At 34.7% G+C, this 13,761-nt stretch overlaps 1 protein-coding gene and 1 long non-coding RNA gene across 3 annotated transcripts; one reads left to right on the top strand and one right to left on the bottom strand.

Moving 5' to 3' along the window:
* Positions 1-2,028: 2,028 nt before the first annotated feature.
* Positions 2,029-8,613, bottom strand: LOC124439028. 2 transcript variants are annotated; one of them, XM_046989223.1, is made up of 5 exons: positions 8,399-8,613; positions 8,273-8,317; positions 4,852-5,154; positions 3,172-3,436; positions 2,029-2,512 (listed from the first exon to the last, which is right to left on the bottom strand). In XM_046989223.1, exons 3-5 carry the CDS (start codon positions 4,868-4,870, stop codon positions 2,152-2,154), a joined length of 645 nt encoding a protein of 214 aa, XP_046845179.1. In that variant the 5' UTR covers positions 4,871-5,154; positions 8,273-8,317; positions 8,399-8,613; the 3' UTR covers positions 2,029-2,151. The 2 variants fall into 2 exon arrangements, with proteins under 2 accessions (XP_046845179.1, XP_046845180.1); XM_046989224.1 differs by having other exon boundaries at positions 8,479-8,613.
* Positions 8,614-11,498: 2,885 nt separating this feature from the next.
* On the top strand, positions 11,499-13,120 carry LOC124439205. The gene is made up of 2 exons (XR_006946312.1): positions 11,499-11,672; positions 11,971-13,120. It is a non-coding gene; the product is annotated as an uncharacterized LOC124439205 (long non-coding RNA).
* The last annotated feature ends 641 nt before the right edge of the window (positions 13,121-13,761 follow it).

Below are 13,761 nucleotides of genomic sequence, written 5' to 3'. Positions count from 1 at the left end.
GAGTGTACCTAGGACCGAAAAAAATACAAAGCAAATGCAAAAAAGACAATAGTAGCAAAAATAACTCTTATCGCCATAAAGAAGACATACAAATTTATTTAAAGAAAGCACTACTTCCTCAGGAAGATCAGATATCGAACCAAGTAATTTAAATGTTTCAATAAACTCAGGGTTATCATGAAGTACCTTCCACGGTTTCCCTTTTCCCGTAAAGACACTCGTATAATCGCAGCCTATGCCGAAAAAAGAAATTATACCAATTGTAGATTATTTGTAGCGCATGAGGCTTTTTACTTTTCACTTTATGGTGATGAAGCCTTGTGTTTTTTCAATTATGCAAAGAAAAAATCACAAGGTTTTATGGATGTTTGCTGAACATATAAATTGTACTCACCTGTGAATGCATGAAATGACTGTAAGCATGGGCACAAATCCTCTCCGAGTCCATCTGATATTGATGTGATATTTATGGCTCGAAATTTTTTGCCAGTTCCCGTCAATAAATAAAGATCTTTACCAAATTGTAGAAAAATTGTAATTGGACATGAATTAGAAAAAAAATTGTTCGTGAGTCCAACAATAGTTATGGCACAGAAGCCAAGATAGTTGTCTGGTATATTGTAGCTTGTCAACCTACTTCGGTAGGCTATACCTCCTAAGTTTATCTCCTCGTAGCTTGTGCTCGTAGGTTGTTCTCGTAGGTTGTACTCAGTGGTGTAAACTACTCATATATATATAATATCTAATGGGAAGTATTGTGGTTTTGTGACATACATCCCATACGCAATACAGTATGTTACAGCAAGATATAGTTAACCATAGTAACAACAAATACGGTTGCGGTTTCAAAATATGTTTACGCATGTAAGCAAGCTTCTAGCGCATACAAGCAAGCTTCTAGATTATGTCTTAATTAGTAATGACATTGCAAAATGGATTTTAAAGTTAAAATATAAAAATATGGAATGCTTAGTAATATAATATAATATAACAGTAGTTTATAAATGATATTACATGATAGTAGTTGCTATCATGTAACAGTGCACCCACAATTTTTGCTATATTGTCATCAGTTTCACAAATAAAACAAGATGGCGACAGGTAAAACTTTAAACGAATATTATGAAACTTTGGAGTACTGAAACTCCAAAGATTGCAATTTCAAGAGATGCAAACAACTTAAATCATATTCAGTCAGTAAAAGTAAGTAGTTTTCTGTGATTTTTATGTAGTCATGAATTTCGGCACTTAGAAATCATTTTTTATCACATTATCTTGACACAGAATACGGCCTAAAACGGTTCAATCATAATTTCAACAACTGGGGCCGACTGCACAAAGCCTGGATAGTGTTATCCATTGGATAGAAATTTTTTAAAATTTTAAAAAACCTTTTAAAAAGCAAAACTATGAAATTCGAACGGAGCAATCACTGAAATAAAATATTGTTTTGACAATTAAGAAACGGCTTTGTCGTAAGAAAAACATAAACACCTTTTTTACAAGTTTGAAATTGATTGCTATCCGATGGATAACGCTATGCAGGCCTCGCGAAACCCATAGATTGCTGACGTATGTGCATGTTATTTCCCACGTGGGCCATCATGAGTATCCAATATGGCGGCGTCAACAAGACAAAACATCTATAGATTGTAGTACGAAAATGAGGTTTTTTGGTACTTTTTGCCGGTGTATTGTATCGAAATTTATGCAATCAAAGTGTCTATGAAAAAGGAACGTACAGCAATTTTTTGAACATATATTTGAGTGAATTCAATAAAAACTCGCGAAATTATCCACCAATAACATTTTGTGTAAACTAGGCACTTGGTCAATTCTTGCATTTTATTGCCAAAAATTTGACCATATGTTGTCATCTAGCTTTTTGAACTTAAATGGTGTATCATGCTATTAAAACAGAGCATTCAGACAATTTTACTGGTTCATTTGTCTGCATCAATTGAACATAAATTATTTGCTAATCAGTTCAATAAAGTTCCAATCAATAAATTGTGCATACGAGGAAAGTTATTTTCATAGTTTACTTTATTTGTGTTCTAAAACGCTGTTACAAACAATTAATACAAACCAATGCAACAAATTTTACAATAAACCCCAGAAAAACCCACTGGATTACACTCATATTAATGTCTACTCAATGATGGATGATTCATTAATTTCTTCTTCATTTTTGTTATAACACACATGGCAACATGTTAAAGCGTAGCGTTTCTCCTTTTGGCAGCAGAACATCGTCAATGTTCCTCTTACATCCTTTCTTCTTGCGACAATATTTGATAAAAGTTTAAGCTTTGGTGTTCTGCATCGTTTGAAACAAAACTCTAAATGCTTCCAGGCATCGGATCCAAATGTCTGATTAATTTTCTTTTTTAGAACATTTTTGTCTTTATCAAAACTTTCTTTATCATCATAATCAACTGAGACGTATAAGTGAAAATGTGGTATCTTTGCATTTGCACGAGCTAATCCATATTCGCAAATCCAAGGTAAACTGTTTAAAAAATGTAAAAAGTTCAGACAAATTCATCACTGCATGGCAAATAATTATTTTATTGTACATCTAAAACAAGTCAACATGAAAGAGAGAAAAGGGGTTCAATAACTGTAGATTGGAAAATTCTTTTCAGTTAATAGTTTGAAAAGTCATATTTGTGTTCGAGGACTTTATACATTCGAGGATTTATTCTTTAATTAGCGAATAAAAGATGTTTACTGCGTTTCCACAGGCTTATGAAAAACAGAGGAGACGTTTAGAAGATCTCGAGAGCAGATCAGTGCAAGCCCGAGACCTAAGTTCGAGGGTTTCGCCCGATCGAGAGTTCTTACCAAAGTCTCAAGGGTATGCATAAGCCGGTGCAAACAAAAAAATCTTTTATTTCTTTTATAAAATAATTTTGCGAAACAGAAAAATCCAAAAAAAAATGTTTTATTTTCCTGTAAAGTTATTCATGATTGATTTGAAAATCCCCTTTTATTGATTGATTGAATTAATAAGTTGAGCTCAGATTGTTTGCTAATGCAAACACGGCTTATGACCCATCACCGCAGGCATTTTATTGTGTTTATTTTACAATTCATCTTAATGTATCAATGGCATCAACTGCATGTATGGTCCCCAGGTCTAAACAAATCATGACAAAAAAAGCTCACCTCCTGAGCTTTTCATGGACATCTTTCCGAATGTTATATTTGTGACCAAGAAACAAATTTTCAAATAAACGATCATCGTCAGAATTATGACAAGGGATGTTCATCAAAGTATCAGTGCAAGAAGTACCATCATCAGAACTTTCATCATAAGAGCTTTCGTCATCAGAACTTTCATAATTGGAACTTTTTTCATCGGAATTTTTACCTTTGGAGCCTTCGACATTAAAAATTAAACTCTGGTCACAGATCGCTTGGTCGTCGGGGCCTTCAACAAAATCAAAACAAATTATTAAATAATGAAATAATAAAATACGTAAATAATAAAAATAAACGTCCTAATATTTATATGAGATATTATGCTAATTATGCATAATGTCATTTCTTAATGTCGAATTTCGGATAAATGCGAATCAATCATGATATAATTTGGATCAGATTTCATGCCAATTAGCAATCCTATAACGTATTGGGAGGCATAATTAACGATTTTCTCTTCACAAAGAAAATATCAAGCATCATAGCACTGAGATGCTTAATGGTATTAAAGAAAGTTTCTTCCATTGACACAGTACATTATAAATTGAATCATTCCTATATGCCTGAGAGCACAGTGACCATTTTTTGAAGAAAGATCCGCAGTGATTCTTTTCAGTTTTAAATGGTAATGATGGTAAAAGCAACGGCCAACAGGTCTTGGAATTTTGAAATTTTCAAGTTGCTAATTATCAAATTCAGGTGATGATAAAGAGAATATGGCTCTCTTAGATTACTCAATGGTTGAATAAGCGAAGCCTGTTTCATGTGTGATATCACTTGAACGGTATTAATATTAGTACCAGATTGATGATCTAACTGTTAGCCATTGTCTAACTGTTATGGTTCGACATTGATCAAAATATTTTACTATAAATCATGAATTATATTCGGCACATGTGAAATGGGACGTCTATATCAAACGCTAAATTTAAGTAGAATATTCGACTGTTTCACTTGCAGATTCGACTGAAATCAAAGTTATTGCTAAACTGTCGAAGTTAATTGATTCAAACGTTGCATTTCACATGCAGATAACTCTCGAGATTTATTCGGCACATGTGAAATGCGACGTTTGAACTGGGCCTCTATCCATAAAAATTTTAAAATGCAGGAGGGCTATAATGTATGACAAACTTTCATAACTATGCGAAATCTATTTAATAATTTGACAATGATTAATAAGCAAGATTAATAAGCTGAATTTCGAAAATGGCATTAAAGAACTGGGGCACTATATTGTTGGAGTTTTAAATCTAGAAACTGAAATTCATTTTGCGAGGCAACAATATATATCGTTCAATTTTAGCTTAAATACCTTTGCAAATTAAAAATTGGAACTCTAAATTGCTTCATCCTTTTAAGTTGGAATTCAAAATTGTAGTGTTTATTTAAGAATTTTCTACAAGTTGACCGTCAGCTATGAAAAACATTAAAAAAATCATAAAGTGTGTGTATATTATTTAAAGATTTTGAATAAAGTTTGTCCAAGAAAAATATAACTAACCTCTTCATAATGAAATTTATTAGATGACAGTTTTGTTTTAAAATAAAGCACAAGAAATGAGAGTAGTTAGAACAACCGCCATTACTGAACATGGTCAAAAAACAGTTTTTATGTTATAATGTAAAATTTTAACTACTTACTGGAATGATTATTCTCCATTACATGCTCTAGGACTTCTTTCCCCCGCCTCACAATTTCTTGTTCTTGGTTTTTCAGACTTTTCCATTCGTCTTCCCATTGTTCCTCCCTCAGCCGTACTTCCCATTGCTCCTACCGTAGTTCTTGACGTACATATTCTGGATGCTCCTACCGTAGTTCTTGAAGTACATTTTCTAGTTGCTCCTCCCGTAGTTCTTGACGTATATCTTTTAGTTGCTCCTTCCGTAGTTCTTGCCGTAGATATTCTAGTTGCTCCTCCTGTAGCTCCTTGACAATTTCCATTGCTAAAGAATTCATTTATAATTCCAACAAGCTTTATTCGAACAATCATCAAAATCTCGGTATTTACTCCCTATGTCAATCTATTAAAGTAAATGTGCCAGGCTAAAACCAAAGACTAAAAACCTCCAATTTATGAGTGAAATAAATGAAAAAAGGCTCTGCATTACAATAATCCTGCAGTTGCAGCTAAAAATGATTAAAGAATCAGGGTCATGCCTTGCACGCTTATTTTAAAATTATCTTCCAAGAACTTTCCCTTGAAGAGTGCAATTCATTGAACTAAAATACATGGAACGCAGTCGCTACCTGTAATAGAAAAGTCTAATAATTTTTTGAAGCCAAATCTTACACCCAGAAACGCAATATTACACCCAGATACGCGGGTGTAATCAATCAATTGTCATCCCGCTAAAGAATCGCAAACACTACACACGCGTGTCTGGGTATGATCTCGCGTGTCTGCGTCTAAAATTTGGCTTAAATTATTTGCTTCGGGTAGCGTCCCATGTATTTTAGTTCAATTGGTCTCTGCATGGAGAGTACAATACATCTATTCAAAGCCCACTTTCTTTAACTTATTCTACAATGATTTTACGTCCTTTGGTTACGTGGTTCTGTCTCTTTCATTTACTTCACTGTATATTTGTTGAAATATTTTCTTCCAAGTTACGTAATCTTGTATACTTACCGGTAGTAGTTATATTATACATTCTTACAGTGGTAGAAATCTAAGATTAAGAATACTACTTTTACTTAATTTAAACTTGTCTTTTACACTGTACACGGATCTCTAGACACAGTGTTTATTGAAAACTGCCATTTTCGTGGTCAAATACAACGGCCAACGAAGCTTGCAAAGCATGACTCTGTCACTCATTCTTTAACCCTTTAAGTCCCAGTGTCCGATATGGTTAGCACTATTTTCCACCCAGCAAACCGCCCTTTACTTTACACAATCGGAAATAAATTAAAGATGGCGGCTAATGGGAAAGAACCAAAAGCTAAAAGGAAACCATGCATGCACTGGTGCTAGGTCGTTTTGAGATGGCGAGTAATTTTATATTTTTATAATACAGTTTTTAATATCAACATATGAAAATATTTACAGATAAATGTTGCAGTATAAATTTTCATGCAACCACCTTAAGTTATAAACTTATAATCCAGGCTGGAAAATATGTCGTTTTTCGACGATTGTGTAAAATATTATATAAAATATTATATTGTGTAAAATATTAGATTGTGTAAAATATTATATTGTGTAAAATATTATATTTCAAAGTAAAGGGCGGTTTGCTGGGTGGAAAATAGTGCTAACCGTCCGATATATCGGACACCACGTGCCAGCGCTTCTTTTGCCCAGCTAACTCATAAACAAAAGCCGGACATGCGCTTTAAAGTACACCATTCGATTAAGGAGGTGTTTGCGAGCATTTTGATATATAGTTTGTCTACGAAACTAGTTTTGAGCGATTTTTTGTGAAGTTTTTAATCTTGCCCTTTAAATTTTGTTTTGGAAAGACATAAACAATGGCGGATAAACCCAACAGCATGACATTGAACGAAGTTGTAGACGTCCTAGAGCAAGATTATGGTATTTCTTATGATGGAGTGTGCTCGGATATTGATTGCGAGCTTTCTGCCTTTTCGAAACCTGATGTTGAAGGTCTGTCTTCTTTGCAAGATGAACAAGTAGAAATCCTCAGCAACGTACATGATGTCGACCTAATTGAAACTGATGAGGAAGAGGAAACGGTCGCTCAGTCTGGCAAAATACTGGCATACAACTTTTCAAACACTAAATGGTCGAACGATGAATACGAGGGAGAAATACGACGTGGTGCTTTTACACAAGATGTTGGTCCTGCTACTATTCTTCCAGAAGGATTGTCTTCGGAAGGGCAATCTGTCTTTCGATTCAAAGGACCCATTACTGCGGTAACATGGATGGACAACCGTGTTGTGAATATGGTTTCATCTCAAGCAATACCATCTGATACTGCTACAATTGCAATAAAGCGATGAAAGAAGGATGGCAATACAGACGATGCTCAAATACCATTGTATTATACAATGGGTGGAGTTGGCGGGAATGACCAGATGAAATCATATTATGGTATCAACTGTAGGTGGAAGAAATGGTGGCTGAGAATATTTTTTGAACTACTGCACAGATGCATTGTAAAGAGTCACATCCTGGAAAGGCTGTCACCAAACCATAACATGAGGAGTTCAAAGAATTTCCGCCTAGAAGTCTCCAAACTTCTTATTGGGGAGTTTTCTTCTCAGACACATGTTGTTCGACCAGCTATTGAATCACCTGCTAGATTTCGGGATAGACATTTTCCCAGCATACTTCCATCCAACAGCAAAGGAAAGACTAAGGAAAGAAGGTGCAAAGTATGTTCCACAAAAGAAAAACCGAAAAGGACTTCCTATTTCTGTGAAGACTGCAACATGGGACTATGTGTAGCACCTTGCTCTAAAATTTTCCACACCAGGCAGTAGTTTTTCCGACAGAATTGTTGGTAAATATAAGCATGGTATTAAAAATTACACATTTTATGCAATAAAACCCTAAGTTAGTGCAACTTATAAGTTTGTTCAAGCTCATAGATAGTTTTGAAATTATTTTTCATTTTATTGCTATATTTGCTGGCACGGTACGATTGCAATTTTCCAATTATTTGAGCTTTCTAGTGTCTAAATAAGAAAAGTTATACATCATCTGAAAGCTTATAATACAGGCTTTTTTGTGAGCAGTAGTAAGCAATTACATCTAAAGAATATTCCGAGAACTTTATCTTTACATTGAATGTTTTAGTTTGAAAATATTATCACTTCGGCAATTGACACCTTGTGTCGCCATGGAAACGATTTTTATCCTATTTTTAACACTACAATTAAATTCTTCATTATATTAGCTTTAAATTGATATATGATTTGTATGTAGTTTAGTAAATGTTGGCTTTTATTATAACTTTATTTTGTTATTGTTCGCTAATTCATTTTTTCTCTAAAATAAACTTGGGACTTAAAGGGTTAAGTAATGATTTGTAATACACAGCGCATTTACGGGTTGTATAATGTTGACGATACAATTAAATAATGATGTATTACCTTCAAGTGGCTGTTGGCACTTCTTTTCTGTCCCGTAACGATGGTCTACAACAACATAAAAGCAAGATGAGATTTATATTTCCATGGAGAATAATTCCACAAACGCTGAAATTTTTTATGATTTACCATTTCTATACAATAATGCCATGTTTTCGCCAGCATGATGAACGATGCGTAATGAATCGTCAAAAATTTCCGAGTCATACCTGTGTTTTTCAGGATTATAGGCAACATGAATTTTTCGGTTTCAACAAAATAAGCCTCAATCACCAGCTTTGATTTGTCAAAGAAAAAACCTGTGACACTGTTGGAGACGGGAGTATAAATGACTTGATTGTATGAATTAATGCACTCAGAAACCAATTTTATTTGTGAACGGAAATGGAACACGGACACGTGCATTCCACCACCAAATAAGGCGTTATCATAACCGCATCACCCGCGTGGCTGTTAGTAAATAATGGTGGCAGAAGACAGCAAATTCGATCGGCACCGCGCTGTTTCTCTTTTGCAAAACGCAAGGAAATTGATTGCTGTAGCTGAAGATTTTGATGCTGGAGAATATGCCAACCTCGATAGTAGAGCACAAGTTGTTTCTTCGTCTTCAGATGTGGCACATTCACGTCATACACAATCGTATTCGTCTCCATTGATAATGCAATCGTCGAGAGTAAACAACTCACAACGCATTTTGGGCAATTTCCGAAACATTTTTTCTTTTTTCTCCATACCGAGACAGAAGAAGAAGTGTAAGCTCGGATAACCCATCTACCTTTTCCCAGCCCAAACGCAGAAAACAAACTCAAAAGGCTACACCATACAACAAACGGGAAAGCTGGACGCACATCTTTTCCTGTTTGACCAACTGTAAGCAAAATACTGCTCCTAGCTTGGAGCTCAAACAGCAACTTCAAGGAGCAGTGCTGGGGAAGAGAAAAATTACTTTTCAAGCTAAAGCAAATTCTCTTGATCTGAATATTAAGCTGGAAGCTGTGTATCCTAAATTGAAAGATAGTGGAGTATTTGACATCTTAAGACGTGGTGTGCAAGCCAGTGAGTTGATCATGATAAAACCACCTCGGTCTGGATATAGTGTGCCATATTTACGCGATATAGGAGGACTTGGACAGGCTGTTGCTTTCATAAGACTAATCCAATGCAATTTAAATGCGACACCTTCCGAAATTATTGACTCACGCGAAGTGAGTATTTTTTAATGTTTATTTATGAAAAAAGAGAAAGAAGTGCATATTTGTTGTTGATTAGTTTTTAGGCAAAACAAACAACTTATTCAATAAGTTAGTTTATGTATTTGTGTCATGTGTTTCATTGCTAATTTTTCATATTTGCCTTGTTCGTCAGGAAGATTGTGATCCTGCACCCACAGTCACGTGTTTTAACTGTAAACTTAATGTAGCTGTCAACAATATCAGGGAGCATCAAGAAAGCTGTGGTGATGATGAGGAATTGTATGTACTATTTTTTATGTTAAAAATTTTAGCCTTGTCAATTAAAGATATTATAAGATAAAGATATTGTTTTAAAGAAAATATAGCATACCTTGCTGTCATTGTTTATAAATGTATTTTAAAGCCTGTTTGCTTTACAGGAAAAACCGTTAAACATTGTGTACACTGTAAAGTGCGAAGATTGCAATGAAACCATGACAGTGGCTCAAACTAATGAACATGCATGCATTTGTTATGGCAAGACAACTGACTCTTGTGAAAAGGATAAAGAAAGGTAGATTTTGGTGTAACTAGTGGCAGAGACTAAGAAGATGGCAGTTGTCCCCTCCCCCTTTAATTTTTTTTTAAAAATTTTAACCATCTTTAAAAAACACAAGAACGTTTTCATTTCAGAAGTTTACATATTAAATACAGTAATAAGCATGTAATTTAGCTAAAGGCGGCAACTCAGAGTTTAGGTTTACCCTGCAATGAAGTACATTGTCCGAATTTATGGTGTGTATTTGGAACATTCTGAAAATGTCAAAGTCTTATTAGTAATATTTTCTTGTGTGGTAGCATCAAGTTACTAAAAAAAATGACATATTTCATCACTAGTGAAGACAAGTGTTTTTGCCAAAAATATTTTTTAAAGAAAGCTTCTTTTGTTAGAGGCTTAGATGGTATGGTTAGAATTAATTTTTATGTTTTACCAAACATGATACTGTTACTGTATCATTTATCAGCGCATATTTTTTATATGCATATTTTCTAGAAGCTGGTAATTTACCATTTATTAAGATTTGTTAGTATTTAGTCATTAAGGCTTGACTTATTTTAATAAACAAGCATTTGAACCTCGTTGTTCAGGAATATTTCATATTATTACTGGAATCGCTTTTGCCTGTCGCTTCCCACATTTTGTCAAGTGTCCGCCACTGGGTATAACCTTGTGCTGCAGCAATTATCCTGATATGAAAATACCTTTAACTATCATAATTTCTAACATAAATCATGTTGCCCACTCTTATGCTACATTCTTGTGCTATTGTTCAAATGTTAGAAAATTTTAATTGTGATTTTTCAATCATTTTTTTCGTTAGGGAAAGTTATGGATCAGTTGCAGAGATGAGTAGTCCCCCTATTTCTGGAACAGGTTATGATAATTAGATATGATTTTGAAATTTTATCAAGTCAGTGAAACTGTCTGAAATATTTTAGCGTCCATTAATACGTCAATTTATTTACTTATATTAGCTGTGGATGCGATAAAACTATCTTTCCCTGGCATACTTTATCTAAAATTTTGTCAGCCCTTGAGATGACCAATGGTAGTACTGACGAAGCAGTGGAACTACTTTTGCATGGTTTGTTAATGAATTTCGTTTACATTTGAATAAGATGAAGGCATTGTCTTTTGTGCGCATTTGTATACATTATATGTGTGTTTTTTTGACTTAGGTGATAACTCGGAATCAACAATAGGTATTGTCAACTGTCTAGACGATGTGCTTCGGTCTTTACGCCCAACGAGTAAAGTTCCAAAGAGGCTATGTGTTGCGCGAGAGTCTATCTTCGAGGACAGCATTGCCTTTTTTAAAGAGCGTAATTTTGATTTTTCAAAGCCTATTAAAATTACGTTTGAGAGAGAACCTGCTGTAGATGGAGGAGGACCTCTTAGAGAATATTTCACCATTTTGCTGAGAGGGTTGTTGTCGTCATCTGCCTGTGTACGTCTTTTCGAGGGGCGTGATCATTGTTTTCTTCCCATTCATAAATGACGCGTTGCGTTCGAATCTTTTTAAAGTAGCTGGAAGAATGGTTGCTTCATCAATTATGAATGGAGGTCCTGGTTTGCCTATATTTTCGCATGCAGTTTATCTGTATTTCCAGCACGGGAACCCAGATGAAATTGGTCAGCACATCAGAAAAGACGACGTCGTCGATCAAAGGTAAAAGTATTTTACTATAGGGTTGATCGTTTTTTCTTTTTGTGCTGAGAACAACGGCGTAAAACATTTAATAAGACAGTTCTGGCGCACGTCTTTTTGTAAGTTTCAACAATGATAATTTGATTTAGCTTGCTTGCGTGACTTGATTTTACAACTGAAATGTCTGTAGCAAACTTCTCCCTTGCACGTTAGCACAAAGCAGTTATGCGTCCGCCGGTTCTCTATGGGACTGTATACTATCTAAAGCAAGCGCGCAGTCAAACACAATTCTCAAAATGTCATCAATTAAATTTTCTAGTCAAAGATATACATCAATTCCAATTCATGCTCCTTACTCGTTCAAGGCATCAACAAAAGACAATGCCGTCACAGAATAGATAACGTAACAGAAGGGCCTCTTAGCGAAAAATGCGGTCCTAAATTTTAATGCGCATGCGCTACTTCCGCCATGTTGGCAGCAAGATAAACTTGCTACACTAAATAAGGGTAGCAATGTACAACTCAAAAATCTTGGCGTTATTACTTGAAAAGTTGAAACATTTATCTTGAGACGACCAAATAAAAGCTGTGGTAAATAAAGGCAATCAAGACCTACCCTCAGCATCGTGCGGAAATGGGAACATACAATCAACATATTTTTATGCTTTTTCATGTACAACCAATGTGTACAATTCTATCGAGACCTGTATGAGAAATGCTGTGCCGTGGCCGTGTGGTCAAGGTTATTCGTATTTATTTATTTGTAAAGAACGGAAGCGTAGAAGCGCTTAACGAACGTTATCAGCTGTTCATATTGAAAATATTGTTGGTACCTATGTCGATAACAATGTTTTATTTGCAGTTGACCCTTGCATGCGTATCAGCACTTTATCTCCTTCCTCAAAGTGAATGAAACTGTCGCGAAAATCATTTGCCAATTTATTGTATACTATCTTTAATTCATAATTAAATACATCCATAAAATGCATTCCATTTTGGCGTTCCCCGACATCTACAACTATATACAAAGCTGATTTAATTATTGCTTCCATCACCATTAGAGTTGCGTTCCAAGAAAAGTGAAATATCTAAAGATTATAACGTTTTTTTAAAGCTACGAAAGCAATGAACAGCAATGACAAAGTTTAACCAAACAGTGGATAATACGTGGGAAGAAACGAACTTTACAAAGTTATAAACTGACTCACCAGACCACAAGACCAAGGCGTTACGCAAGTGTTGCTTTGCAATCCAATTTAGATTGCAAATGCGTATACATATCACACAAATAACCATTGTAGTCATTGTGTTGATCTGAACTAATACATTATTCGTGCAAATGTTTAGCAGTGACAATTTTTGTTCGCAGAGAACATCAATATCCCGACAATATGACAATGATCTGGAATTAAAATTTGAAAAAAAATGACAGTTATTGATATACAAGAAATAGAATATCACGCAAACAACCATTGTTCTTTAATAATTTATCTGTTTCTCAATTTTATCGCTGATTGCAAAGTTCAAAACCATACTGCTGGTGACTTTGTTGAATTTAAATTGGACGGGATGTTACTGAAGCTATTTTTTTTTATCAAACTCGTTGTCATTGTTCTAAAAATCGTATATAATATGCGAGACACCCTGTCTCCAAAAATTGCTAATCTTTGAAATCAGTCGACGTCTGGAATTTACATGATTTAGGCCCATTTTAAGCGTTGCTTTTTAGATGTGTTGAATGTATTTAAAACAAAAGATAATGAGGAATTTTTGACTCATGTAAAATGCGACGTTCGAAACAGGCCTTATAGAAATAATTAACCCAAAAACCTAAAAACGCAGTTGAAAGCAATAATGCCTACAAATAACCATTCAGCAGCGGGGATCCATGCAGCGTTCGTCAAAATAAATTATAAGTGCTCAATTTTTAATTCAAAGTACTTCCAGAAAAACGCTTTTGGTTTTAAATTTCTAAAGAGTGTAGTTTTACCAACGGACTTATCTCTAAGGGTTTGGAAATGTAAATATATTTCAAATTGTTCTGCAGTGCTTTATATTGACGTACCCATGATCTGTCGCGGCAAATTACAGATACTGTGTATTGCAAACT

This window comes from Xenia sp. Carnegie-2017, unplaced genomic scaffold (genome assembly GCF_021976095.1).
Source record: "Xenia sp. Carnegie-2017 unplaced genomic scaffold, XeniaSp_v1 HiC_scaffold_19, whole genome shotgun sequence".
Classification (NCBI taxonomy): domain Eukaryota; kingdom Metazoa; phylum Cnidaria; class Anthozoa; order Malacalcyonacea; family Xeniidae; genus Xenia; species Xenia sp. Carnegie-2017.
This window is presented reverse-complemented; position numbering and strand designations above follow the sequence as displayed.

What these genes read in the sequence shown, in the direction of transcription:
- LOC124439028 (XM_046989223.1), bottom strand. An exon ending in GTCCATGAAAAGCTCAGGAG is followed by an intron (nt 2,513 to 3,171) that starts GTGAGCTTTTTT and finishes TTTTTTAAACAG; the next exon opens with TTTACCTTGGATTTGCGAAT.